This window comes from Apiospora hydei (assembly GCF_038363865.1).
Source record: "Apiospora hydei strain CBS 114990 chromosome Unknown utg000004l_segment0_segment0, whole genome shotgun sequence".
Lineage (NCBI taxonomy): Eukaryota > Fungi > Ascomycota > Sordariomycetes > Amphisphaeriales > Apiosporaceae > Apiospora > Apiospora hydei.
This window is the reverse complement of record NW_027117363.1, coordinates 4,990,698-5,017,486: the sequence shown is the minus strand read 5'-3', so window position 1 is coordinate 5,017,486 and position 26,789 is coordinate 4,990,698. Positions and strand designations below refer to the sequence as shown.

The window sequence follows — 26,789 nt, the reverse complement described above, 5'->3', positions numbered from 1 at the left end:
TGGCTAGCCTCCTACCTGCCTGCCTGGGCTGCCTACCTAGGCCGCCTGCATTGCTATATTATGTGCCTGCATGTACGCCTGTGTACGCATACAGCAACTTCCGCGTTCATCCTTCTGTTCTTGACTGCGTGACACGTAGCCATCACTGCCGTAGACAATTTCGTTAATGTGACCCAAGACCCGAGTGCTTTCGCTGTGTCCCTTCTTCTTACCCCTCCGGTTCGGCCCCGAGTCGAGGGGCCCCCGCCGGGGCTTCCGCATCGTTGAAGCCGACCTCACCACTCAACCAACCCATGCTGTGTCAAAAAGTACAGATGCTGAGATCATGATGGCATTGCTGGTTATAGTACAGAGTGCAGGTAGTGACATGAATCTCCCAAGTTTGGTCGGTTCTGATGTATGCCTCTGGCCCTTTACACACGGGTGTTATCTCAGGTAGGTATATGACGGCTTGTTGTTCTATTTTACGCCCAGGAAGTGGTTTGTCCGCTTAATCATCCCACAGGGTGTTAAGCGTATTACATATTCATATGTTGTACAGTGTGATACATATGCCTCTCCCTTGAGCGAAACGTCTGCACGATTTCATGGCTCTCGGCTTACTTCAACCATCATATCCCATCATCCCATCATCCCGCTTCGATGCTTCTGTTTAACCTTGCAGTATTGCGTCTGGTGTACAGCGAAGGGCGGCCTCTTCATTTTGTCAACAAGTCCTGGCTCGTTATTAGATTGCATTTGACTGCTTTGCCATGGTGCTTTGGGGCTGTCGTTCCTCCTCCCCTATTCATATAACCAAAGGCGAATCGGCCATACTCAGCCAGTAGATGAAGAGTCACTCAGGAAACAGATCGACGAAACTCGCCAGTCTAGAATCATTCACCAGGAAATCTACAGATGTAGTGGAAGAAGGGGGCAAAAAAAAAAAAAAAAAAAAGAACCCAGGGAGCCACCAGCTTGAGGCACAGTCAAAGCAAGAACCTCGCATGCGGCATAGTATTTATTGGTGTCGTTAATATTGAACTAGGCTAGACATTCTCTGCTCTAAATATAGGCCGAGCCTTGCAAGGAAGTAGACTATATTCTACGGAGGAGCTCCATGCCATGCTGTGCAAGCCCTAGAATCGGCACTCAAAGGCTACTTACCTATAACTGGGCCTTTTGCTTGTACTCTTTCACCCAAGTGGCTACGTCGTCGCTGTCGCGAGCCACCCAGGCAATCTTGCTTCTGATGGAGTCTTTGCTTTGTGCCAGGGGCTGGTCGAAGGCCTTGGTGTCCTGGTCGTTGAAGAAGGCTTCGACCTTGTCAAGCTGCGCTTGTTGGGTGAAGGCGCTTGTGCAGACTGTTACCATGCTGCCAAGAATGGGCGGGTTTCCACTCAGCCGTTTATAGACACCAGGCCATGACTTGGTGAGCCAGGTGAAGAGTGCCTCGATGCCTTCGGGGTGGCTTCGCAGTCCGCTGGCCGGCAGGTAGATATCCTGGCTCTTGACCTCATCCGACAAAATGAAATCAAGAGTTCGCTGGATCAGCTGGGGATCCTTGGCACGACCCAAACAACGGAGCGCTGTGTTGCGCTCATTGCTGTTGGTAGACTTTCGGAAGTAGTCAACAACCGCATCGTACTGATTATCGTTAGAACTTCTGTCTTTTCAAGATCTGCCCAAGCAATGCTTACCTCTTCAGTTCCACCGTACTTCAGGGCAATGCTGATCACGCTACCCCGAATGTTGGGGTGAACAGCCGACTTATCACCGGCCATATACTTGCTGAACATTTCTTGAGCAGCGGCAATGATTGGCTTGTCACCAGCAAGTCCGGCGACGCCGAACAACATCGCCTTGAACTGCTGCTCAATATGTCCATCATTTTCACTGAAGGTCCAGCCAAGCGTGTGTGCCTTTTCGCTGACCAGATCCTTGATGAAATCATTGAGACCGTCTTTTGTTGGGGCATCCTCAAAGTTCCAAGCCGTCTGGACCATCGATGCTCGGGAGATGATCTCATTCCAAACAACAAATGAATCCTCTGTGTCGAAGCCCTTCAACAGGTTTAATACTCCAGAAGTTTTCTGGTAACCAGATGTTGCAAGGGCACCCGCGTCAGCAATCATGCCAGCGCGGTCTTCAACGCTCAATTTGCCATTTTTGGCGGCCTGGCCAAGCTTCTCAAGGCGCTCTGGCGTGTAAGAGGTTCGGTAGATGCTAGTGTGGTTAGCATTGAGCTTAAAGAAGTCCAGGTCTTTCAGTTTGTATGTGTCTTCGCGCTTGGAAAGAGTGAGGTCTTCGTCAATGCCTTCAGCGGAGCGAAGGCCTAGGAAGACGGGGTACAAAACCTGGTCTTCCTCAGGTTTCACATCGCCCGTGCGAAGGAATCGGTTCTGCTTGACATGGATCGACTTGTCCTGCTCATTTTCGGTGACCTGCACAACGGGGTATCCGACGTTCTTGGTCCAGATTGACATGATCTCCTTGACAGGCTTGCCACTAGCCTCCTCCAGCGCTGCCCAGAGGTCGTCTGTCTGCGTGTTACCATAGGCGTGCTTCTTGATATACTTGCGGACTCCTTCCAGGAAAACATCCTCGCCCAGATAGGTTGAGATCATGCGAAGAACAGACGAGCCTTTGGCGTAAGAAATGGCATCAAAGATTTGATCAACCTCGCTGGCTCGCTTGACAGGAACCTCGATCGGATGGCTGCTTCTCAAAGAGTCCAGACCAAGCGCACTTTGGAGATTGTCTATGACATAGCTTTCCCACACCTTCCACTCAGGGTAGAATTTGTCGCAACTCAGCCAGCTCATCAGCGTGGCAAAGCCCTCGTTTAGCCACAGACCCTCCCACCAGTCCATTGTGACGAGATTACCAAACCACTGATGAGCAAGCTCGTGCTGGACAACCTCAGCTACGCGCTCCTTCATGGATGCGCCGCTAGTCTTCTCATCGTAGAGCAAATCAACAACTCGGTACGTGATGAGGCCCCAGTTCTCCATGGCACCAGCAGCAAAATCAGGGATCGCAACCATGTCCATCTTGGGGAGGGGAACTCAGCACCGAATATTTTTTCGTAATACGCCAGTGTGCGCGCAGCCAGTTCCAGCGAGAAACGACCGTGCTCAATGTCTGAGCTGGGCGGCGCATATACCCGGATGGGCACGCGGAAGTTTGTGGTCTCGATGTAGTTGAGCTCGCCAATGATGAAGGCCACGAGGTAAGTGGACATGACCGGGGTCTTGTTGAACTTGACAGCTTTTCGAGTTGTTCCAGTGATTGCCGAAGTGACCTCGGTCTCGGAAGCAACGTCCATGTTGCTCAAGCAAGTGAGGTTCTTGTCCGCAATGAGGGTGACGGTGAAGTTTGCCTTGTGGAGGGGTTCGTCAAAGCAGGGAAAAGCACGGCGGCAGTCGTTGGCCTCCATTTGCGAGGTGGCCAGCATGCCCTCCGTGCCATCTGCCTTCTTATATGTCGAACGGTAGAAGCCGGCCATCTGGTCGTTTAGCTGGCCGGTGAATTTGATTTCCAGAGTCGTTTTGGTTCCCCGGGGGACAGCCTTTTGAAGCTCGATCGTCGAGACCTGCTTTGTCTCATCGTATGTAATGGCCGATGAAGAGCTACATGAAGAATTAATACCAAACATAGAATCACTTCGGCCACGTCCAGCTCGACTTACGTCACGACCTTGTCTCCCTGCTTGATTTGAGCGCTGTGAATATCGATCTCGAGAGTGTGCAGGGATATCGACTTGGACTCTTCCTGGACGTCGAAGTCGATCACGACAGTGCCATTGAAGATGAACTTCTCGAAGTCCGGTTCCAAAGTGACATCGTAGTGCCTCGGGACCACGTTGGTTGGCAGGAGCTCGCGGCCCATGTTAGGGTCCGGGTTGGCTCCGCCGAAGTGCTCGTTATCACCCGCCAGCCTGCACATGTTGTTGATTCTTCTCTGGTAGGAGCAGGACCGGGCAAAAGACGTGGGAATACGAGCGGGAGGGTTGCAGGAGAGGCGTAGACGTTTGGGAGAATAGGAATCGAAGGAGTGACGAAGGGCAGTAAGACTACGAGCCAGCAGACAGATGGTGGGGTTAGCTTGGCCGCTCGGATGCGGGACAGAACGGGTACGGGATGGGGCCTTTTTGAATTTACTTGACTAGCGATGACGAGGGCCTTCTGGGAAAGTTTGGATGACAAAGATTTCTACGAGGAAGGCCCAAGGTACGGACAGAGCGGCAGGCGTGGCTACTATACAGCACAGTCGCTGGGGGAAGCCGGTGAATGTGGGCATCCACGGCACGAAGCGTGCGAAACGACATCAGCGTGGAAAGAATGGACCGAAAGAGTTACCAGACAGCAGATGTCTGGTAGGCGTGTCTATAGTACAATGTTACATGTACACTGCCCAGGGATAATGATGGGCAAGAATAATAATACAGACGAATCAGGAAGGAGGGGACCAGTTTAGGCTGGTATCGAGGGAATGAAATGTACAGTGGTGAGGGAAAGTACCTCCTCAACAGCCCTGGCTATTTGAAGTAAGGCTCCTGAAAGTGAGTGATGGGTTCAATGTTGTGAGTGATGCTGCTCGAGAAGCAATCAAATGGATAGGTAGGCGCCGGCCTGAAACAGCATCACCGAAAAAGAAAAAACCAAGCAGCTGCAGTGCTATGGCCACTAATAAGAGAACTATGTTTTGTGCTGGGCGGTGTAACCTACATGGTCAACCGAATCAACGGAGGGACAACCATTGAAGCCTTTTTTTTTTTTTTTTCTTTTCTTTTTTAATGTGGGAAGCGCTCCGAGGAGGGGTAGTCCAGACGTAGTGTAGTCGAGTCCAGCTTGCCAGCCCGAGTCTTGCCAAGGCAAGCCGACAGCTGCTTCTGTCTTGCAGATGGGCAAATGCAACTGCGATTCTGCACGCCTCATCCTTGTTTGGTGGGAAACCCAGCCGCGCACAACCTCGCTCCCCGGAGTTCCATGTATCATTGATGTAGGTAAGCATGCATGTGCATATCTGAATCATCACAACACCTACCAGACTGTCAGCTGTCATGCCAGCTCGACTCTTTGAACGTGAGGCAATTGCCCACGAGAGAGAGAGACCCGGTAGATTCGCATTATGATTGTAGGTATCAATGTATCTGTATACCAACATTACCAGCATAAGTACTTCAATACACAGCCAAGAAGACCCAACCAGCCTCTGTCATCCCTTAACCTGAAGGCGCAGTACTTTTTGGCATATCCCATTAACGTAACTTCCTCTCGTTCGTATCTTGCCTATTTCCTCGTCTTGCGAGCATGTTTGACTAGATTTTCTATCACGCCTTCGAATGTTTCGCGGTCGCCAACCTTCTCATCTGTGCGCTTCTTCCAATATTCCAGAAGTTCGTTGGCCAGCCCTTCCATCTCCTGGAGCCTGGCCACGTGCCCCTTGAGCTCCGGATCGGTCATGCCGTTGAGAGCCTCCTCGGTCGTTGCGCACAGCTGCCTTGCCGAAACAAGATCCAGCTCGGGCGCAGGAAGGGGCCCTTTACGTCGCTTGGATTCCGACCGAGGCTTTTCTTTGCCTTGCGAGTCCACAGACACCGACGAGCCATTGCCTTCGTTTTTCCGTATCCGAGATATCGATCTGGATTCCGATGATGTCCGAAGAGACCCGTTGGAAGTGACACGGTGTAGTGATGGCAAAACGAGCTTCTTCTGTTTCGAAGCCGGTAAGATCTCGTCGAGGTCGACCGGCACGCCGAGGGAGACGAGGAAAAGCCGCCGTATGCGTGACCGGATCCAGTCGGGCGGTTGGAGCGGCGGCGGCGCGGCAAGTTGTGACCAGAGAGATGCACTCCGGGGATTGAAGAATATCGGGTTATCTTTAGGGGTCCAGGGAGCTCAGGGAGCTCATCTAAGTCGGGTGGGTACAATGCGTTGAGATATGGTTCTGTAGCTGCTAGAACGTCCTCGGAGTCGAGACCGTCTAGATCTAATATTGGCTGGGAAATCATAAGCTATTTGCCCAAGGGCCCAGCACCGCATACTATGGAAATGAAAGCTTCGACGTACAAAAGAGGGTACTGAGACAGAAGGCGGGACACCGACCGGCGGGGAGCCGGGGTGTTCGCTTCTGCCTGCTGGAAATCGTCATCGAAGTCACCAAAATCGGCATCTTCGTCGCCTTCCTCGAAATCGTCAAAATCGTCGCCAAAGTCATCATCATTGCCCTCGTCGCCACCATCTACTGTCTGTTCTCCAGAAGCGTCCATTGACTTTGCCGCTGAAGACTTCCTTCGTCGATGTTTGGATGGTGACTTCAGGGCTGGAGACTCAGGCACTTCATCTACGAGGGTAGGGTCAATCGATGCAGGTAGCTCAGGAGGACTTGGCTGCCGTACCAGTTGCTTGTCCGGTGGTTTCTAGCGAGGCTGGCTGAGTACTAGCCTCACCCGTGCCATCGGCTTTGCGGACATAATCAGGAGTAGCATCTGCTGCGTGGAGATCTTCGTGGTAGTTTTGGGTGGTAGAGCCTGGTGCGTCTGCCGTCTCATCTACTACTGTCTTCGGGACAGGTTGGCTCTCCGGAGCGGCGGTGTCTTTGGCAGACGAGTCTGTCCCCGGGTCAGGGATGACAGCAATCTCGTCCGGAGCGGCATCGCCAGTTCGCTTATCGTAGGCCTCCGTCCCGGGAACCTCGCCATAGGAGGGCTCATCGTCTACTTTCTCTACGCGGGTCTTGGGCACAGGAGAATTGGGCTCGGCGCTCTCTGAAGGAGCCGACTGGGCATCTGAGAAATGGTCTTCGGAGTCGGATGAGGCTACCAGCAGTTTCGTTAGCAAACTCGTTTGAGATATAGCCGTCATTCAGAAGTAGGTACCTAGCTCGTGTGCGCCGGGGTCTTGGAGCCCCTTACGCTCCGGCGTCTCGAGACTCTCTGACTTGGGCTCTTCGGGCATTTTCTGTTGCTTGCCTGGGCTTCTATCTTGGCCGGAGGATTTTGTAGTGATCAGGTCGGAAAAGTTGACGGAAGGTATGGCCGTAGGGGCGCCAGAAGCGGCTGGGCTCCTTGTCGAACCAACAAGGGACAGCAAAGGAAGCGGGATTGCTGATGCAAGCCCAACTTTGTGATGCCTGCGTGGAAGCACAAAAGTTGGCAGAGGCTGGAAGTAAAGTTTCGACCTCCCTTGGCAGCTGGATGATGGAAGGGGGGCAGAATGCTGTAGGTCTTGGTCGTGAATCGAGAGTTGGATACAGATCGATCGACCGTCAGGGCAATGATGGCGGGAGGGTGTACTTCAGGTAGTCTGGTCTAGAACGGCGAGGGACAGTGCCGGGCGGAGCACACAGCCTTTGGTCAATTGGCTGGGTTGATGGGCTGCCCAGGAGGTACTTGTGGCCAAGTAGAGAAGCCGGTTTCCTGCGTGAGGCAGCATCGGCAGGCAGGCAGGCTCGCTCGCAGGCGGCAGGCCTGGGAGGCATCAAGCCGGGTGCTGGGTACCTACTGCCAGCACTTGAGGAGCCCTGAGGAACATTGAAGGTACTGAGTGGCCTAGCACTGGTGGGACATCGGATACTTTGCATGGCCCGTGCACGCGAAACTGCGGGTCCTTTCAGAAAGCTGAGAGAAGCTCTTTCCCGTCTGCTGTCGCGTAGGGAAAAAAGTAGGTAAAGTACCTAAACTTGAGGGTTGGGCGTGATATCAATACAGCCGGCACCGTCAACAAAAACATACCTCCCATTATTCGATAGGTCTCATTTTGACCACCTGCATCTCTACCAGACCTACCAAGCCAAGCAGAAGGTGATTGATCAAGTTGCATTGCCAGCAACTCGTCCAGGGCCAAACAAACAACATTGGGGGAGAGTTCCTCTAGTCTAGTACAGCTGGCCGGCGGTAATTGGACTTTTTGTTTTCTTCAATTCGCAACACGCAGGGTCGAGCTTCAACTACTGCTCTTTTCACCCGCATCAAGCACCAAGCTACATCCTCCCCCCAAGACAGCGAGCGCAGGGATGAAAAGCGCGCCCTGAGCCACGAAAGAAGAAACACATTCCTCCGACCAACCGCCTCTCTTGATCACGCAGCATTCCCTAGCTGCAGCAAGGCACGCCCATCATGTCTTTTACCTTCGGCAATGCCAGCTCGGCTGGCCAATCGAATAATGCCACAACCTCGTCCGCGCCGGCCTCAAACTCGCTGTTCGGCTCTGCACCTGCTGCTTCCAGCACTCCTCCCTCTGCTGGCGGTGGTCTGTTTGGCGGACAGTCGGCTACTCCCAGCTTCTCTTTTGGCAACGCCGGTAGCGGCAACAACAACTCTACAACCCCTGCTTCAGGAACCCCGGGTAGTCTGTTTGGCAACACAACTGCGAAACCAGCTGACGCGAAGCCCTCACTGTTTGGTGGTGGTGCCCCAGCATCCGGCGCAAGCACCCCTAGCGGAGCGACTGGCGGTGGCCTTTTCGGTTCGGGTACCAGCAGCAACACCAACACACAACAACCTGCAGCTAGCGGATCTCTATTCGGCGCTGCCGCCAAGCCTGCGTCCACTGGCGGACTCTTTGGAAACACCAGCTCGACACCGGCCTCGACCGCCGCGACCTCTACACCTGCAGCGACCGCTACCAGCTCCTCCGGAGGCTTGTTCGGCAACAAGGACAGCAAGACCCCAGCAGCGGGTGCTACACCCACTTCGCAACCAGGAGGTGGTCTCTTCGGCAACGCCCCAGCCTCCAGTACAGGAACTTCCTCACTGTTCGGAACCACCCCGACGAGCAACCCTACTGCCGCTGCCGCCACCCCAGCCAAGCCATTGTTTGGGATGAACTCAACTACACCTGCCGGGGCGCCGGCCACGGACAGTTTGTTTGGAGGAGCAGCAGCAGCACCAGGGGGACAAGAAGGAGAACAAAGCGGGGGTCTATTCGGAGGGCTCGGGGCGACAGCTTCTCAGAATACATCTACACAGCCTGCATCATCGGGCGCGGCCTCTTCGACCCTGTTCGGGAGTACCCCAAAGGCAGCAGCTCCAAGTTCTACCCCTTTCGGCGCCCCAAAGCCCGCCGAGGCTGCTCCGTCCTCCTCCTCCAGTCTGTTCGGCAAGCCTCCAACTGCACAAAGCAGTACGCCGACTTCGTCGATTTTCCCAGGTGGAAATGCCCAGTCTACCCAACCCGCCGCATCTGCTGCGAAACCCGCTGGTTCATTATTCGGTGGTGCTCCGGCTGCCACTGCCGGAGCATCGTCAGCTGCATCCTCCACACCTGCTACCACTGCTTCAGCTCCAGCTGGCTCTCTGTTTGGGGGTCTGAATAAGCCCGCTGCTTCTACTGCGACATCCGAGGCAGCAAAAACGCCTAGCTTATTTGGCTCCGCAGCTCCTGCTGCAACAACTGCGCCAGCCAGCTCTGCTACGGCGTCAGAAGCGCCCAAGGCGGCCGGTGGCCTATTCGCTCCGGCTGCTTCGGCAGCAGCTTCGTCTGCTCCTACGACCACTGCCACTGCTGCAACGGCAGCACCTGCTGCAGGCTCAATCCTAGGCCAGAGTAAGCCGGCAGAGGCAGCAAAAACCACTGCGAGCGCAAATGCAAACATGGGCGCATCGACGACGGGCCCTACATCCCAAATTGCTCGCCTGAAGAATAAGACGATGGATGAGATCATCACGCGCTGGGCCACTGATCTATCCAAGTACCAGAAAGAATTCAAGGATCAGGCTGCACAGGTCGCGGCATGGGATCGACTGCTGGTCGATAATGGCGAAAAGATCCAGAAGCTTTACCTGAGTACGTACGAAGCCGAGAAGGCAAGCCGCGACGTTGAACGCCAGTTGGTTGCTGTGGAAAGCCAGCAGGAGGAGCTCGAGAGCTGGTTAGACAAATACGAGGCAGAAGTTGATTCAATGTTCAATCGCGATATCGGTCGCAACGAGCAACTGGGAGGCCCTGACCAAGAGCGTGAAAAGACATACAAGCTCGCTGAGAAGCTTACTGACCGCCTAGACGAGATGGGCCGCGATCTCTCCAAGATGATTAAGGAGATCAATGACATTTCGGGCTCCCTGAGCAACGGCAATAAGCCTGATGATCCAGTAAGTCTCCTCGCACAACTTTTCGCTCTCTAATCCCCTGGTACTAATTCATGAACTAGCTGAGTCAAATCGTCCGCGTTCTCAACGGGCATCTATCACAACTGCAGTGGATCGATACCAATGCCGCCACTCTTACGGCCAAGGTTAATGCTGCACAAAAGGCCAGCGCCACCATTGGTAACCAATACGGCGGAAATGAGCCCGATGCTGCGGAGAGCTTCTACCGATCCTATATTGGTCGGCGATGAACCCCAGGACGCCGTTAGCTTCATCACTCGGGGGCTGGGTTGAGATCGGCCCCACGGACAGGCGTATGGGTATTCAGCAAAGAGGGTTGGTTTTGAGGGCGTCGACTTTTCATGTTGGCCTAGGTGTGCTTCGATCTTCGGGCACAAAAGTGTAATACCACATACTTAGATTCAAGCTTGTGAAATACTCCTGCAGATGCCCGACCCCGATAATCTGATTGGGTATTGCGCAAGTTTGGTTATTGCCCATGTTTCTTAGAATGTATACTACATAATCGATACATCCGGTGGTAAAACAAGTTTGTGTGGTTTTCTGATATTGTCAACCAAGGCCCAGGGGCTCGTTATGCAATCTCGCCTCTCACTTCCCTATTCTTTGTCGAGCTTCGATATATGAGATGATTGTCCATGCGGAGTATTCTTGTCCCAACAACACCCATCTAGATCTGTCTGGTTGTAAGTAGAGTGTGAGTGAAGTTTGCTTGAAAGATATGGTGTCATGATTGTTTATCAGGGGCGGCTCAGCATCCCCCATGTTAAGCTCACATACTCCACTAGTTGTTTGACATGGTGTAATACCTCCATATATATACCCTCTTTATATAGACGTCTACCATATCATGCTATCAGACCCTTATTGTTTAACGATAAAAAAAGCCGGAGTAAACACATTGCCAGCCAGCCAACCAGCCAGATTCTACCTCTGTCGTCAAGACGAAGAGACCAATAGAGATAGGGTTATGGAAAGAAGCACTGCACGGGCCAGAGATCATTAGAGGAGTATCCTCTCAAGAAGCGGGCTGGATTTGTCTTTATTGGGCCGAAAACGCAAATGCAACTTAATCGGCTCACGAGATCATACGATACAATGGTGACGCCAATGGTATATCAATAAAACTCAGTGACCATCCTCCCCGTAACCACTCTCTTCGAACATTCTTTGCAAGAAAGAGTTCCAACCTGAACGCTCGGTCGAGTATAGAACGGGTGCTTTAGTTGTGCTCGCCACCCTGCTCACGAGTCAAGTCGTCGCTGAAGAAGAAGTTATTGTGTCAGCAGACAGTCTCATTATAGAGTCGGGAGAACAAGGAGGAGAGGAGCTTCAGATCTCTTTTCCCCCCAGAGGAAAGAAGGCCAATCCCAATTGGACGCTTACATGTGGTCGCTCAGCTGCTTGAGGTGCTCCTGCTGTTGGGCAAGCTTCTTCTTGAGCTCCAGCAGCTTCTCCTTCTCGCGGCGCTTGATGCTGAAGTCCTCGTTGGCCTTCTCGCGTTTCACAAAGGGGTCGCTGTTTTTGTTGCCATCCATCAGTTACACCATTGCTTGCTGTTGGAGGGGGCCCTTTAGCAGTGGGCAGTGGGCAGTGGGCAGGGCTGTATTTACTTAGAACCGCCGAGACGTGGAGCACCGGTGTCACCCTCGCCCATAACCCGGAGAGAAGTGGCGAAGGCTCGGCGCGGGGCGTAGGTGGTCAGGCCACTGGAGGCCTTGACGATATATTGTCGGTACATCTTGAAGGAGAAAAATGCGGGAGTGGTGATGGTGGTGGTGGTGATGTGATGGAAAGATAGATGTGGAGGATCTGCCTTTCGGGTAGATTGGTGGTTGATTAGCTCTTGACGACTTGCACACGGAGATGATGATGGAGACGGGGAGGGTGATCGACAGACAGGTCTTATATGTCTTTCCGTGTGTGTATGCAGATGACATATAAGATCACGAGAACGGCTTTTTCGAGCCCCGCGACTTACCTGGATGCGATTCAATTGCAATGGTGTTGTGGGCTGATGGCTGGAGGCGGCGGCAACAGCTTGGGGATGGGCAGCAGGCGGTTCAGGAAGCTCTGTCTCTGTCTCTAGGTTGCTCTGGCGGTTGCGTCAGTGGATGGAGCCATTTGGAGCTTGGGTGCCACCTGCAGCCGGGGGATGCCGGGAGAACGGGTCGGTTAGCGGGGAGAGACTTCCAGTTTCCCAGTTTGCGTTGGCAGTTGGCAACCTGGGGCTGGGGAAGTTCAGGATAAGTTATGCACAACATTGAAGCATTTGATCCATCAGCTCTGCCCGTTTTATGAGTGATCCCTAACCTACATGTACCTAAGGCACTGCAAGGACTACTAGATAAACTGAGAAGACTGGAGAGCCGACGCTGGTCTCGTCGCTGACTACATATGTACTTTACAAACTCCCGGAATATCGTATGCCATGTAGAGTCCTCACCTCATCAGAGATCGGCTCGCTGTTGGCCTCAATGTTCTTCGCGACAATCGTACGAGTTCCACAGCAATGCGCATATGACCAGCTCGAGGTGGTCGGCTTCGCGGCTTCTGGAATCAGTGCTCGTTACCTTTACCTACATATGAGGCTGCAGGCAGAAAGTGAAACCCGAGGCTCTCCCATTCATCAAATCTAGGAGGTAGTATATGTGAGAAGGCAGCAGAGGATAGATGTCCTGCTTTCCCTACCTACTTAGTGGGCGTATTGCCTCCCGCCGTTTGCTGGTTGAGTATCGCGAGGTGGCTCGTGCACTCCCTCTCCCTCCCGACCACCGTCATTGGCGGTTTCGAGAGTCTTCTCTGCTCCTGAAACAGATTAATTGGAATATTGAATGGCAGGAGTCAACGTGATGCGTTGGTGCCCCAGAAGGCAGGAAGAACAAGTCGTGGCCAAGCACGGGAGGACAGCACCCAGCCGGAGATGAACACTTGAGGGCGATTCATCTCTGGCGAGGGCTACCGATTTCGAGGCCATTTCATCGCTAACACCATTATGGATGTTGGAAGAGGTCCTTGAAGTCACCAGCCTGCGCGTACGACAGCCAGCTGCCAGCTGCCCTCCGCAAGATCCATGTTGGTGGAGGCGGTTTTGTGGCATGATGCTATAAGATGGCAAGTTGGACTATGTATTGCCCATACCTCGACTGTGGGAATAACCCCCTATCAACTATTGAGAATGGCCATGAGTGAGTACATATACATCTAGGTCTGTATGAGAAGGGAGTCGAGTCCATTTCACTTATAAATCTACACACATCCTAGGTATGTGCATTAGGTAGATATAGCTGTGCGGTTCCACTGGAAGGCTTCACTCGTATTGATCTGAGAAGATGGAAGACAGGAAGAAGGGTTATGTGTTCAAATGTGGTTGTATTGGATGCCGGCCCCCTGCGATGATCCCATTCACACTAGTCCAGGAGGCTCTGGGAAAGGCTGACCCAGCAGGCGGTCACCTGGTTGTTGGACACACTTGATCTCTCAGGTTGCCCGGTTGCCCCTCTTTCCAGGGCTCACCTTGGCTTAGTGACTCCCCCGACTGCCCCGGGGGTTGAGTTGAGCGTCTTTTATTAGGTGTCCGTCATACCATGCCATGCCTGGACACCTCCTGTATTCTGGAGGTACCCGGCACGACAGATCTATCGATTTGATCAATTTGCTTGCTTGCATGTACCGTACCTATCTCCTGTTCCCTTCCCTCGACCAACAAAAATCAAGCCCAAACCCGGCTCAATTTCCAGGCGCAAACCCTCCCCTCCGATTCTCCAGAACTGGTGCCAGATAAGACCAAAACAACATTACCTACCACTTTTTGCCTTCCCTTCTGTGCCCGACTCCTTCACTTTCAGTGCATCCCGAACCTGCTGCAGCCACCCCTTCCGAGCCGACTCTCCTACGCCTACTGGACTCTGATCTGCCTATTCCATTCTTCTAGGACGACCTAGACGAACCAAAGCAGTAAGTAAACAGAAAACCCACATTGCATGACATTCCATTGGCCATCACATACAACCTCCGGAAGCAACAAGGAGAGAGGGAACATCCCTCCCTCCTCGTGATCTTGGTGCCCCCTCATTCCCCGTCCGCTGGGCGTCAAGCCTAAGCCAGCCAGTAAGCCAGGCGAGTGCTGGTGGTGGTGGTGGTGGTGCTCTTTTGGAGGATCGAAATGGATGGATGGATGGATGGGACTGCTTGTTTGCTGGCTAAGGCAGGCTGTCTGTCGTGCAGTCAGTCAATTGATTGACCTGTCTGTCGTCTGTCAGTCAGTCAGTCAGTCAGTACCAGCCAGTACCTCGTCCTAGTCTCGCTTCCATGCGTCCCCCTCCACCCCGCCCCCAAGGCCTTGAGCCTGAGCCTAAGCCTAAGCCTGAGCCTGAGCCCGAGCGAGCCCATGCCAATCTACAGGCTGACCCGTCCGTCACTGCCTCATTACATGCATCCATCCTACCTGAGACCTGCCTAAAGTCCCTCTTCCCATTGATTCAATTGCCCATCAGTCCATCCCGTCCACTATTTGCCCGCTGCGCTACTACTGGCTGTACTTCTTGGCACTGGCACCCATCAACCTTTGCTACCGGCCTTGCACATCTGATCTGATCCCAACCCTGAACTCTTTCCCTCTTTCGTCATCGTCCATCGACCACCACAACAATCGCCTCATTTGGCAACACTCTTTTCCCGCGTCAACCAAAGTCTTCATCAACCAAATACAACAATCCTCAACCACCCAAAAGGTACCTCCCCAATCGCTGCCTTCCCTTCGCATTGGCGACACGCATCCCCTTTCACGCGCCCAAGGCACCACAGGCAGTAGGCGCAAACCCCACCATTGCGGGGGAAATTGGCCTTCACCTCCCTTTGTGACGTGCTTCTCGGTCAACCCGTCACTTCATTAGGCGCATCTTGCCAGAGTGTCAAGGGCAAGCGCCTGCGATCGCCTGCTTCCATCCCCGGATTATCAGTTCTTGGGCGGCTGCTGCTGCTCCTACTGCGGAAACCGAATGCCTATCTGCCCATCTGCCCCTGCCTAATCTGCGTCTGGATTGATTGTTTCCACACACACACACTAGCCCTTTATCCCTTTTCCGACTCCATCAAGGCTTTGCGCACTTCCCCAACATCGTCAAACTCCATCATCTTTGCCATTGCCAATAGTCGCTTCAATCAGAGATACTCTGCTAACCGCGCTACTCCCACTTATAGTTCTCATTTCTGACTCAGTATCGACAGAAGCTCCGACAAGATGGGTCACGAAGATGCAGTGTACCTCGCCAAGCTCGCTGAGCAGGCCGAGCGCTACGAGGGTATGTTTCTCGCCGATCAGTCCCCAGTAGATCCCATGGCGTCGACCGGCCGATATGCTGACTACGGTCAATAGAGATGGTCGAGAACATGAAGGTTGTCGCCTCCGAGGATCGTGATCTGACGGTCGAGGAGCGCAACCTCCTCTCGGTCGCCTACAAGAACGTCATCGGTGCCCGCCGCGCTTCGTGGAGAATCGTCACCTCTATCGAGCAGAAGGAGGAGTCCAAGGGCAACTCATCTCAAGTCGGTCTTATCAAGGAGTACCGACAGAAGATTGAGGCCGAGCTCGCCAAGATCTGCGATGATATCCTCGAGGTTCTGGACGAGCACTTGATCCCGTCTGCTAAGTCCGGCGAGTCCAAGGTCTTCTACCACAAGATGAAGGGTGACTACCACCGTTACCTGGCCGAATTCGCCATCGGTGACCGCCGCAAGGAGTCCGCCGACAAGTCGCTCGAGGCCTACAAGGCTGCCACCGAGGTCGCTCAGACCGAGCTTCCTCCCACTCACCCCATCCGTCTCGGTCTCGCCCTGAACTTCTCTGTTTTCTACTACGAGATCCTCAACGCTCCCGATCAGGCTTGCCATCTTGCCAAGCAGGCTTTCGATGATGCGATCGCCGGTGCGTAACGATATACAACTGTATGAAGATGACATATGCTGACATTAAATCATGCAGAACTCGACACGCTGAGCGAGGAGAGCTACAAGGATTCGACCCTCATCATGCAGTTGCTTCGAGACAACTTGGTAAGTAACATCCAAACAAGGGACATGGAACGCTTTGCTAATTTCTGTGTACGCAGACTCTCTGGACCTCGTCTGAGGCCGAGCCGTCAACTGAGGCATCAGCCGCCGCCACAGAGGCCGATAAGGGCGAGACTGCCGCTGCGGCTGCGCCTGCAGAGGAGCCTAAGGCTGCCGAGTAAAAGCTGTCCGTCGCTTGACCTTGTGATATTTAGAGGGGGAGGTACGGTGTCTTCGGAGTGCGGCTTGAAGCCTCGTTACTTGAGATTCTGCATGCTTTTTTCGCGACTGCAAATACAAACAAGACCATGACTTTTGGGGATGGGGGAATTGTCTCTTTTCCTACGGGCAGAAGAGCTAAAGAACAGCTTTTGGAGGTTGATCACCGTATGCTTGCCTTTTAGACTCTAATGCAACCCGTCTGGACAACAACAATGCAAGTAATCCACTGCAGATTTAGGCCTGCCAAAGTCGGTGATTTTTTATGCATTCATTTGTGATTCGTTTGCAATCATTATAACTCGTAGCAGAAGCCAACTAAATCAACACCCCCAAAACGCAAAAACAACGCCAGATCCAGATCCAGATCCAGATCCAGACCTTTTCCCCGTAAAACGCCGATCTCAGATGATCCCCAGGAAAATTTAGGAGCTCCCGGTCCTTGCGCCAGCACTCAAACCAACCCCTCCTCCGATGGAGATGCCAAAGCTGAATTTCCAGTTCCACCGCCCCGACTTGCCTTCATGACTACCTTGACTGACCGTCCGTTCCATCCCGTTCGTCGTGTTCGTTTTGACGTCCCGACTGCCCTTGCTGGAACGCTGCTGTGGCTGTGGCGGAGGCGCGACGTCGTCCTCGTCGTCCTCGTCATCCGTCACCTCCTCAAACAGCACCTTGAGCGACAGGCTGCAGCCGGAACACTCGACCATGAGCTCGCCGTCCTCGCCCGACTCCTCCAGGTCGTCCTCCCGGAACCGGAAGCCCCGCGACTGCCCGCAGCGGCAGGACCGGTAGTACATGCCGCGCTTGCCGTCCCAGGACAGGTCGTCGAGGTCGACGGTCTCTACGCCCGTCTTGAACTCGTGGTGCTGCTGGCTATGCTGGCTCCGGGTCGTGTTGTTGCCGTTCCTCGTCGACGACGAAGTGGTGGTTGATGTGTGGGTAGAAGAAGTAGTGGTCCGGGTCTGCAGGTTCCGGGTGTATTCCCGGCGCTGCTTGGCGTCGCTGAGGACGGTGTAGGCGTGGGTGATCTGGTCTACGGTATACAGAGCCGCCGGCTGCGGCGCCTGGGCCTTTGCGGCGCCGCTGTTGTCGCCGTCCTTTGCGGCGGCGGCCTGCGGGTTCTTGTCCGGGTGGTACTTCAGCAGGGCGCGGCGGTAGGCCTGCTTGACGGACTTGAACGCCGTGGGTGGGTCCTGGCCCTGGAGAGACTGCGGGCTGAGGGCGAGGATGTCGAAGAGGGTCGGTTCCTTCTTCTTGGGTGGAGCCATGGCTGTGTATGTGTGTGTATGTTCTCCTTCTATTATCTTCCCTTGTTTTTGTATACGGCAACAATTTTTGTAGATCGGTCTCCAGCAGGCCAGTCTCTTACTGATACAAAGGCGGGCTCTTTTTCTCAATTGGGGGTCACAAGGGGGTGGGTGGGATGGATATTTTGTTTCCTCTCCCGAGTAAGTCGCTACGCAAACCGATTTATAGAAGAGTCGTAAGCGAATAGGAAATCAGGCTTGCGGGAAACGGCGTGGTATCGGATGAGGGGAATCAGGCAGCTGTGACGTTGAGGCTCGAGTAAGTGGGTGGGAGAAAGTTGGAAATCTTGGATACCGGAAAGTTCTTGCGGGTCACGTGACCCTGGCAAGTCCGAAGCCCGTCGAGTAAGTTGCAAGCAAGTAAGTTGACGAGGTTACGCCGACACGCAGTTGGTTCGTCTGATGAAGAAGATCATTGGCAAGGAGAGGCTATGAAGGGACCCATCATGGGCGTTTGTTCTTGTGCATAAGTCAACTGGTATGTTGCACGGAGACAGTTGAGCAAACCTTGTTCCGTCATGGGGATAGGGCGTTGGTTTCTTCACAACACGCAGGACATGCACGATGGGCGAGAATAGGGTTGATGTCCTTTGGCTCGTGGATTGATACATATTCATACAGTGGTCTTTGTACAGTCGTGAGATGTTGGTGATACAATTCGCTATATTCCGAATTGGCCTCCTTATCGGGGGAACTTCTTCCATCCACGTGTACCGGTCTGGCGGTAGTTAGTATGTTGTATGTAGGCAAACCAAGGGGTCTGGAAGTGCTTACTTTCCGCCATTCTCTGACCAACCTGGGCATACCCAACATGGCTGTTCTCCTCTTCTCCATCCTGGACGTGTTGTTAGTGCCATGCGATCGAGTATATGCAACAAGATATTTCCCAGGACGCCGATGGTCCTGGCTGTCAGGTACTGCGAGACAACGACGTACTTGGTGGCCAGCATTCGCTCGTGCAGGTGGCCCTTGACCTTCTGGCCGACACCGGTACCCTTGACCTGCAGACCCTCCTCGACACGCTTCCGTATCCGCTCCTCGGTGCCCTTGTGGGTGAAAGGCATGAGCTCCTCGACGCCGGCGGAGCGGGCCAGCTTGACGAGCTCGGCCTGGCGGCGCAGGGAGAACTCCGGGTCCTGCCAGCGGCCGGTGACGGGGTGCTTGTGCGGGAGGAAGGGGTTGGCGGTCGCGCCGTCCTTGATCGTGTTGGCGGCCGTCGTCTTGGGCAGGATCTGCGTCGGCGGGTACTTGGCGAAGAAGCGCTGCAGCCGCGGGTGCAGCTGTTTGGCCAGCTCGACGTAGCGGCTCGTCATGGTGTGTGCGGGCGGACGGGCGGTTACGTTGTCGTTGTTGGCGGGCTGTGGGTGCGAGCGGGAAAGTCGACGACGACGAGCTGCTGCTTGGAATTCGATATGCAATTGCCAATTGCCAATTGCGCAAAGAAAGTCAAAGGTCTTTTGGGTCCCACTTGCCCAAGTACCCTGGGCTTAGCCTGCAGGGGTGTGGTTTAAGTGCCTGGTCTTTCTCCAACAGCCGCAATTGATCGAAGGAACATGATTACAAGCAGCAGGCAACGCACGAAAGTCGTTTTGTTTGCTATGGAAACCAGTTCGGGGTTCTCTCCTGATGATAAACCAGAAACACCTTCATAATCGGAAAACAAACAGTGCCGGTGTAACCGTGCGAAACCGGCCCAAAGCCCAGGAATTAGCTGCCGTAGCTACCTACCTCCATGGTCCCTCTTCCTATCTGTAGAGCAGCTGTGGAACCGTTGTCGCCGTCAAGGGGATAAACCTTGAGCATCCAGACCAACAAAGCATGCACGATTTACCTCGTTAACCCAGAGTCGAGTTGGTCACCCTCCTCCAAAAATGATATATTACCTATGTACTTACCTAGGTTCCATAGTATACTTATAAGTAAGTACATACCTACATACATATATTATGTACGCAGTCGAGGGAAGTGGCCGAGGTTTTGTCGATCAAAATAGTGGGGCTCTGTCAGTTGTCACGTTTTCCATCAGTTACATTCATTCCCTTTCAACGCTTTTACCAAAAGCCTACCAACTCCACCACCACCATCGCCACTTTCAAACATGGCTGCCAACGGAACCAGTGGCAAGGTGAAGAGAGTGCCAATCGACATCGAACAACTGCTAGCCGAAAAGAAGGCCGCTGAAGAGGCTGCCAAAAAGCCACGCTTCCTCTCCAAGGCAGAACGCGAGCGCCTGGCGGCCGAGACGGCTCGCAAAGAAGAGGAGGAGCTGGAACAAAAGCGCAAGGCCACAGCTGGCCGCAACCGACAATGGGACGTCCGGGGCCAAAGTGAGGGCTACGGCCAACGGGATAACCGGAATCGTGACGCCGTCCCAACCGGCCCGCGTGCGATGCGCCACGCTGCTCCTTCCAACGATTATTCCAACTCCAATGGCAGCGACAAGTTCGGTCGGAATAGCCACTCGGGTCAACGGTCAGACCAGCGCGGGGATCAACGTGGAAACAACAAAGGAAACGGGAACACCGCTGGTCAGAAACGGCTTGCCCCGAAGACGTGGACGCCGACATGATCCGAGCTCGCTACATGGGCCCAGAGCTGAACCAGTCGACCTTCTCGGCCCAGAAGAAGCGCAAACGCACCGGCGGCCAAAAATTCAACTTCGGCTGGAACGACGAGGAGGACACCAGCCAGGACTGGAACCCCGTTTACTCTAAACGGGTTGACCGCTACACCGGTCCCATGGTCTTTGATGGTCTGAACGATGCAGAAGTCGAGAAGGAATATCGAAGGCGGGCGCGCATGTTGGAAGAGCGCGACCCTGAGCACGGAAAAGAGCGGGCCCGGCAGATGTTGGAACAGATGGAACGCCAAAAGGAGAAGTCCAAGAGCAAGCGCACACGCAACGACTGGAAATTCAAGGAGCTGGCGGACATGCGAGAGCGGGACTGGCGCATCTTCAAGGAAGAGTTCGGTATCGCTTCAAAGGGTGGGCATATTCCAGATCCGATGCGCCACTGGGGAGAGTCCGGCTTGCCTTCACACTTACTGCAAATCATCGACCAAGTCGGGTATACCGAACCGACCCCCATTCAGCGAGCAGCCATACCGATTGCCCTACAGGCTCGCGATCTCATCGGTGTTGCTGCCACCGGTTCCGGAAAGACAGCTGCCTTCCTGCTACCCATGTTGGAGTATATCTCCCAGCTTCCAGCTTTGACTGAATACACCAAAGATGATGGCCCCTATGCGCTTATCATGGCGCCTACTCGAGAGTTGGTGCAGCAAATCGAGTCGGAAGCAAGGAAGTTTGCAACCCCATTGGGCCTCACTGTTGTGAGCTTGGTAGGTGGTCACGCCCTCGAAGAACAGGCGTTCGCCTTGCGGAACGGTGCTGAGATTATCGTGGCTACACCGGGTCGTCTGCTCGACTGTATCGAGCGCCGCCTACTAGTATTCTCGCAATGTTGTTACGTTGTCATGGATGAAGCAGATCGTATGATCGACATGGGTTTCGAAGAGCCCGTCAACAAGATTCTCTCGGCCCTGCCCGTCACCAACGAGAAGCCCGACACAGAGGATGCTGAGGACGCCAGCGTTATGCGACGTCTCCTGAGTGCGAAAGACCGTTACCGTCAGACCATGATGTACACAGCCACTATGCCTCCAGCGGTCGAAAAGATTGCCAAGCAGTACCTGCGCCGTCCAGCTACAGTCACCATTGGTAACATTGGCGAGGCCGTCGAGACCGTTGAACAGCGCGTTGAATTTGTTAGTGGCGAGGATCGCCGCAAGCAGCGTCTCCGTGAGATCCTGCTCAACGGTGGCTTCGCGCCCCCCATCATCGTCTTCGTCAACGTCAAGCGCAACTGTGACTCCGTAGCTCGTGAAGTGCAGAACATGGGCTTCAGCGCCGCCTCGCTCCATGGATCCAAGACCCAGCAACAGCGTGAGGAAGCTCTTGCGTCGATCCGTTCAGGGGCTAAGCAGGTCCTGGTCGCAACAGATCTGGCGGGTCGTGGTCTCGATGTCCCCGATGTGAGTCTCGTCGTCAACTTCAACATGGCATCGTCGATCGAGGCATATACCCATCGTATCGGACGTACTGGTCGTGCGGGCAAGAGCGGTGTTGCCATCACCTTCCTGGCCAACGAGGATAACGACGTCATGTATGATCTCAAGCAAATGCTCAGTAAGAGCAGTATCAGCCGCGTGCCCGAAGAGTTGCGACGCCACGAGGCAGCTCAGCAGAAGCCGGCAGCTAGGGGTAGTAGGTAGAGGAGACAAAGAAGAGAGGCATTTATGGTGATTATACCCAGGCGTACATACAAAGAGTGTAGATGCAGCAGTAGGTACCGTAGCAGGCTAGGCTGGCTGAAATAAAGCGTGAAATTGCAATATCAGTATCTGGAAATATGCGTTTGCAACATGCGGTTTTAATAAGCGGTTCATTAGGTTGTTCGCGGACACTCGAGGTCATGGATTCCGACCTGTAGTAACCGTCCAGGCAGTCGATACCGACATGACTATTCCAACTGATCTGGTCTGCTTATGGCAGTTTCCTGCCTGTCCTTGAACACACCGAATGTGAAGTAGCAAAACTGCGTATTAATAGTATTATTAGGTGACTTTCGTCTTCTATTAGTAAGTAACAAGGGGTTCATCCACCCGCGAATTTCCCATTCCTGGCACATTATCATTTACATAAGGCCCTCTTTACGGAGCCACTGATCGTAATCATACAAACTGTTGCGTCGTGAACTACTATCCCCTTCAGTCTAGCGTCAGAAGTGGATGTGGCATCCTTCATAGGGCGGCAAAACGACGAAGGTAAGCTCCCGTGCCGTTCCAGGCCGGATAGCTGGTATGCCATTGGCCATCGTCGTATGTCCTGGTCGATGAGAAGCTGGTAGTAGGAGCGGTGGTGGTGATGGTTGAGCTTGACAACGATACTGCCGGGGACGAGGCAGCCAAGCTCGTTGTTATTGTTGACATGGTGGCTGAGGGGGTGGTGGGAACAGGCGCTACTGGCGTTGTGCTTGGGTTGCTTTTGCTGGTAGGGCTAGATGGAAGAGCTGTAGACGTCTCCTGTGTTGTGACTGGGCTGCTTGTGCTGCTTGTGCTGCTGGGGTTAGTAGGGCTAGGTAGGTGAGATGTGGTAGTCTCCTGTGTACTCGTTGATGGGCGGGCTGTGCTGGTTGGGCTGGATGGGGTGGATGTAGCCGTCTCTTGCGTTGTGATTGCCGTTGCCGTTGCCGTTGCCGTTGCCGTTGCCGTTGCCGTTGCCGTTGCCGTTGCCGTTGCCGTTGCCGTTGCCGTTGCCGTTGCCGTTGTTGTTGTTGTTGCTGGCGGTGGCGGAGGCGGCACGACCGTGGTTGTTGATATCTTTGGTTCAGCCGTAATGGTAGTTGGCCGGGGATCGACAACCGAGACCACCTTTGTGGTGACGGACGGCGTCGCCTTTGTCACCACCACAGTATCCGTGACCGTCGGCTCCGAGTGGACGACCGTCTTGGTCTCCACCACTGTGGTTGGGGGCGGTGGCTGGTCGCCGTTCTCGTTGTTATCACCTCCGTCAATGGGCACCACCGAGTACGTTGCCCTCGGCGCCAATTGCGGCGTTGACGGTGGTTCAGCCCCCCGCGGCCATTGCAAGAAGGGCAGAGCAGAAGAAGTTTGAATCGAAGTAGAGAGGGCAAACAAAAGAGACAAAGACAGGCTCGACTTCATCTTGAAGTGTTGGGATTAGGACAGCCTCACGAAAGGGGCTTATATATAAAAATAGTAAGAATAATAGTAAGGGGTACTTCTTCTACCACATGCAGTGAATGAAAGACCACTGGTAGGCCGGTAGAGAATTGAAGGGAGACGGGATCTTGCACCTTACAGCTAGCTTGTGGACTTGACGTGGTGGAAGGGCAGACTGCAGGATGGAGCAAGGAGCAAGAAGCAAGGAGCAGAGAAAGGACCTACCGTTTTTTTTCTTTCCTACTGGACGAGTGGGCCTATATGAGGAGACACGGCATTTGCTGAAACTATTCAGAAGGCTGGAGTCGACGAAACTGGCACTCGGCAAGGTGTTGGTTGGTTGAATCTTGGATATTCGCGGGTGGTTGGGCGTCACATCGCGAAATGCCAGGGGCACTCCCTGATTGGCAGGGCAAATGGTTGGCCTTGGCCTGAGTTGCCGGCAGCCAACCACCCGTTTCCAGGGCATACAGCGGCTATCTCACCTTGTGCCTGGCACTAACCAACCTTACTCCGCATTCTCTAGGTGCTTTAGGTAGGTACATGTAGGTACACCTTAGGCGTATTAATTGCTTTTCTTCTTTATCTGGTCATGTTCTTGCGCAAACAGAAGCCCTTCAATGTTTCATCATAATCATCATCATCAACCCGAGCTGCCGAGTGCCGAGCAAGCCCCCCTGCCGCGAAGAAATGGCTCGAAAGAATGGGAGCCTGTGGCTGTGTTAGTCCCCCGGCCAGCGGGCCAGCCTGCCAGCGCTGTTGTTTTAGCGCCAGATCAGATGAGCCTGTTTGTTCGGTGGACTGCAGGGGTCCCGCCCTCTCTGTTTCCCATCGCGGGTTTGAAGGTGAGATGAGATGATCAAGCCCAACGCGACGGGAGGATACGACCTAGGCAAGCTTGAAGTTTGACGCCCCCTCCCCCCCTTCCTGAGGTGGTTGTCAAGGGCTAAGGTTAGGTTGATCGGAAACGAAACATGACACAAACTTCAACTCTCCAACAGCATTGTAGATACATCAATTACATGCTCATTTCTGCACAATGCTGCGTATGTTCAGCCACAGACTGTGCCCCAGATATCCTCGCGAATGTGGGGTGAGGCAAATGACGTTTTTTTCCGATGCTCCGCCACGGCTCAGCTTTCTCTGCCTAACCTTAGATTAGTCCAGAAGACGCCTGGGTACTGACACTTTGGACATGAGTTTGTGGTAGACTGCGGCCTCTTACGTAGCCCGAAATCATCCTAATACAAACTCTGTATCCAAAGGATCCCTTTACCGCCTGATTAGGTGACATAGCCTCTCTGTGGCGGGTGTATTGCGCAAGCAGCGAAGTGATTGCTGCATCTATAAGATATAACATACCCCTCCACGCCGCACTCATCACCGTCCCGTCTGTCCTCCTTTGTTCCCCCCACTTATACCCTTTTCGCCCCCCAACACACTGCAATCTCGCTCCTATTTGGACTTGTTATCCTTCATCCTCTGATTATCAGCCAGACAGTATACACGTGCATACACTCCATCTTGACGTCTTCCATGTCGTATAATCAGTATCCTGGCTACGGCGCGCCGCCGCCGGGTGGTCCACCTCAGCCCTACCCTCCACAAGGCTATCCTCCGCAACAACAAGGAGGCTACTACCCGCCTCCGACTGGCCAGCCTCCCTACGGTGCGCCCCCGCCGCCTCAATCGCCGTACGGCGCTCCTCCTCCCGGGCAAGGACAGTATGGTGCACCACCACCTCAGCCATATTCCCCCAGGTTACCCCCACCGCAGCAGCAGCAAGGGGGCTACTACCCGCCTCCTGCCGTTCAACCACCACCACCATACGGTGTTCCTCCACCGTCACATTCACCCTATGGTCCTCCGCCGGGGCAGTATGGTGCGCCGCCCCCACAGCCGCCGCCTCCACAGCACTACGGCCCGCCAACACCGCCATCCTTGGGCTATGGTCCGCCGCAAATCATACAGTGGAACGCAGACTTCGACGCGCAGGCGCTACACCGGGCCATGAAAGGATTCGGCACCAACGAGCAGTTGCTCATCGATGTGCTGCATAACAAGGACCCGCTGCAGATCGAGGCGCTCAAGCCGGCCTACTTCCGCGTCGATGGCCGGAAGACGCTTGAGGGTGCCATCCGCGACGAGACCAGCAGCTACTTCCAAAAGGGCCTCATAGCCATCGTCCAGGGACCGCTGCTTCATGACTGCCACCTCCTGTACGACGCCATGAAGGGCCTGGGCACCAACGAAAAGGTCCTCAACGACGTCCTGCTCGGCCGGTCCAATGCCGATATACAGGCCATCAAGGGCAAGTTCCAGCAGGTCTTCAACGTATCGCTGGAGAGCATGATCAAGGGGGACCTGTCCTTGAAGACGGAGCGGCACTTCCTCATTGTGCTCAGGGCCACGCGCGCCGAGGACAGCGCGCCGTTGATACCTCAGGAGATCGACCGGGACGTGGATGCCATCTATGACGCAACCGAGGGCATGGTCGGCACCGACGAGATGAAGGTGTGCTCGATCTTGAGCACACGCAACGACAACCACATTCGTGCCATTGCGCACACGTACGAGCAGAAATACCGGAGGCGGCTGGATGATGTCATTCGCAAGGTAGGTGGTGTATGCAGTATTACTATTTCCTTTGCATTCTCGTGTCTTGTGTACTAACAGCCTTGGCTAGGAATTCAGTGGTCACATGGAGGATGCTCTCCTGTTCCAGCTCCGGCACGCCGCGGACAAGTACATGCATGCGGCGGCACTTCTGGAGGACTCGATGGCGGGCCTGGGTACGAAAGACCACCTGCTCGTGAGCAGGGTGATACGGTACCACTGGTCGCCGGAGATGATGGCGAACGTGAAGGGTGCCTACAAGCAAAGATACAAGGAGAGTCTGTACAAGCGCATCAAGGGCGAGACGAGCGGGGACTACAGGAGGTTGATGCTTGCTTGTGTGGGCGAATGAGGACGGGATTTTCTAGTTGCGTAATCGTGATACCCTGGGGATACAATGGTGCAACTGGGATACCTTTTGAGGGCAGATTAGTCCGGGTTTATTTATTTATTTATGATTATACTAACTCGTCATCGTCATCGTCACCGTCACCGTCACCGTCACCGTCATCACCATCATTTTCATCTGGCTGTGAGATTAGCATCCATCTATCTTATCTATGGTTCTGTAGTGAATTAAGTCTAAGCAAACTGAAGTGATCATATATGAAGTGCAGAGTAGACGGGAGTATCTGGAGAATCTATCACGATAATAACAACAACAACAACAAGATAAGATGTCGGATTTTCGATACCGGTATTCGGGACCAAGCGTGCCGGCGGCTCCCTCGACTGAATGCACTCCACCCCGCAAT

General features: G+C 54.0%; 11 protein-coding genes across 11 annotated transcripts; 5 read left to right on the top strand and 6 right to left on the bottom strand.

The window, feature by feature from the left end:
• Window positions 1-1,146: 1,146 nt before the first annotated feature.
• PG997_004110 (uncharacterized protein) lies at window positions 1,147-3,927 on the bottom strand (the record flags this gene model as incomplete). Its single annotated transcript, XM_066808425.1, has 4 exons — window positions 1,147-1,626; window positions 1,680-3,032; window positions 3,146-3,611; window positions 3,671-3,927. 4 exons carry the CDS (start codon window positions 3,925-3,927, stop codon window positions 1,147-1,149), a joined length of 2,556 nt encoding a protein of 851 aa, XP_066672043.1.
• A 1,346-nt stretch (window positions 3,928-5,273) lies between these two features.
• PG997_004109 (uncharacterized protein) lies at window positions 5,274-6,941 on the bottom strand (the record flags this gene model as incomplete). The annotated part of the gene is made up of 4 exons (XM_066808424.1): window positions 5,274-5,863; window positions 6,022-6,327; window positions 6,383-6,802; window positions 6,863-6,941. 4 exons carry the CDS (start codon window positions 6,939-6,941, stop codon window positions 5,274-5,276), a joined length of 1,395 nt encoding a protein of 464 aa, XP_066672042.1.
• A 1,160-nt stretch (window positions 6,942-8,101) lies between these two features.
• On the top strand, window positions 8,102-10,323 carry PG997_004108 (uncharacterized protein; the record flags this gene model as incomplete). The annotated part of the gene is made up of 2 exons (XM_066808423.1): window positions 8,102-10,075; window positions 10,135-10,323. 2 exons carry the CDS (start codon window positions 8,102-8,104, stop codon window positions 10,321-10,323), a joined length of 2,163 nt encoding a protein of 720 aa, XP_066672041.1.
• Window positions 10,324-11,315: 992 nt separating this feature from the next.
• On the bottom strand, window positions 11,316-11,834 carry PG997_004107 (uncharacterized protein; the record flags this gene model as incomplete). The annotated part of the gene is made up of 3 exons (XM_066808422.1): window positions 11,316-11,355; window positions 11,480-11,611; window positions 11,707-11,834. 3 exons carry the CDS (start codon window positions 11,832-11,834, stop codon window positions 11,316-11,318), a joined length of 300 nt encoding a protein of 99 aa, XP_066672040.1.
• Window positions 11,835-15,335: 3,501 nt separating this feature from the next.
• PG997_004106 (tyrosine 3-monooxygenase/tryptophan 5-monooxygenase activation protein) lies at window positions 15,336-16,326 on the top strand (the record flags this gene model as incomplete). The annotated part of the gene is made up of 4 exons (XM_066808421.1): window positions 15,336-15,396; window positions 15,471-16,019; window positions 16,077-16,147; window positions 16,204-16,326. 4 exons carry the CDS (start codon window positions 15,336-15,338, stop codon window positions 16,324-16,326), a joined length of 804 nt encoding a protein of 267 aa, XP_066672039.1.
• A 462-nt stretch (window positions 16,327-16,788) lies between these two features.
• On the bottom strand, window positions 16,789-17,634 carry PG997_004105 (uncharacterized protein; the record flags this gene model as incomplete). The annotated part of the gene is made up of 1 exon (XM_066808420.1): window positions 16,789-17,634. The coding sequence occupies one exon, from the start codon at window positions 17,632-17,634 to the stop codon at window positions 16,789-16,791; it is 846 nt and encodes a 281-aa protein (XP_066672038.1).
• A 721-nt stretch (window positions 17,635-18,355) lies between these two features.
• Window positions 18,356-18,986, bottom strand: PG997_004104 (mitochondrial 54S ribosomal protein mL59; the record flags this gene model as incomplete). Its single annotated transcript, XM_066808419.1, has 3 exons — window positions 18,356-18,391; window positions 18,448-18,508; window positions 18,610-18,986. The coding sequence occupies 3 exons, from the start codon at window positions 18,984-18,986 to the stop codon at window positions 18,356-18,358; spliced, it is 474 nt and encodes a 157-aa protein (XP_066672037.1).
• A 785-nt stretch (window positions 18,987-19,771) lies between these two features.
• PG997_004103 (uncharacterized protein) lies at window positions 19,772-20,242 on the top strand (the record flags this gene model as incomplete). Its single annotated transcript, XM_066808418.1, has 1 exon — window positions 19,772-20,242. One exon carries the CDS (start codon window positions 19,772-19,774, stop codon window positions 20,240-20,242), a length of 471 nt encoding a protein of 156 aa, XP_066672036.1.
• Window positions 20,243-20,256: 14 nt separating this feature from the next.
• Window positions 20,257-21,948, top strand: PG997_004102 (pre-mRNA-splicing ATP-dependent RNA helicase prp-28; the record flags this gene model as incomplete). Its single annotated transcript, XM_066808417.1, has 1 exon — window positions 20,257-21,948. The coding sequence occupies one exon, from the start codon at window positions 20,257-20,259 to the stop codon at window positions 21,946-21,948; it is 1,692 nt and encodes a 563-aa protein (XP_066672035.1).
• An 862-nt stretch (window positions 21,949-22,810) lies between these two features.
• PG997_004101 (uncharacterized protein) lies at window positions 22,811-23,400 on the bottom strand (the record flags this gene model as incomplete). Its single annotated transcript, XM_066808416.1, has 2 exons — window positions 22,811-23,015; window positions 23,123-23,400. The coding sequence occupies 2 exons, from the start codon at window positions 23,398-23,400 to the stop codon at window positions 22,811-22,813; spliced, it is 483 nt and encodes a 160-aa protein (XP_066672034.1).
• Window positions 23,401-24,954: 1,554 nt separating this feature from the next.
• PG997_004100 (calpactin I heavy chain- calcium ion binding protein) lies at window positions 24,955-26,386 on the top strand (the record flags this gene model as incomplete). The annotated part of the gene is made up of 2 exons (XM_066808415.1): window positions 24,955-26,034; window positions 26,105-26,386. The coding sequence occupies 2 exons, from the start codon at window positions 24,955-24,957 to the stop codon at window positions 26,384-26,386; spliced, it is 1,362 nt and encodes a 453-aa protein (XP_066672033.1).
• Window positions 26,387-26,789: the final 403 nt, after the last annotated feature.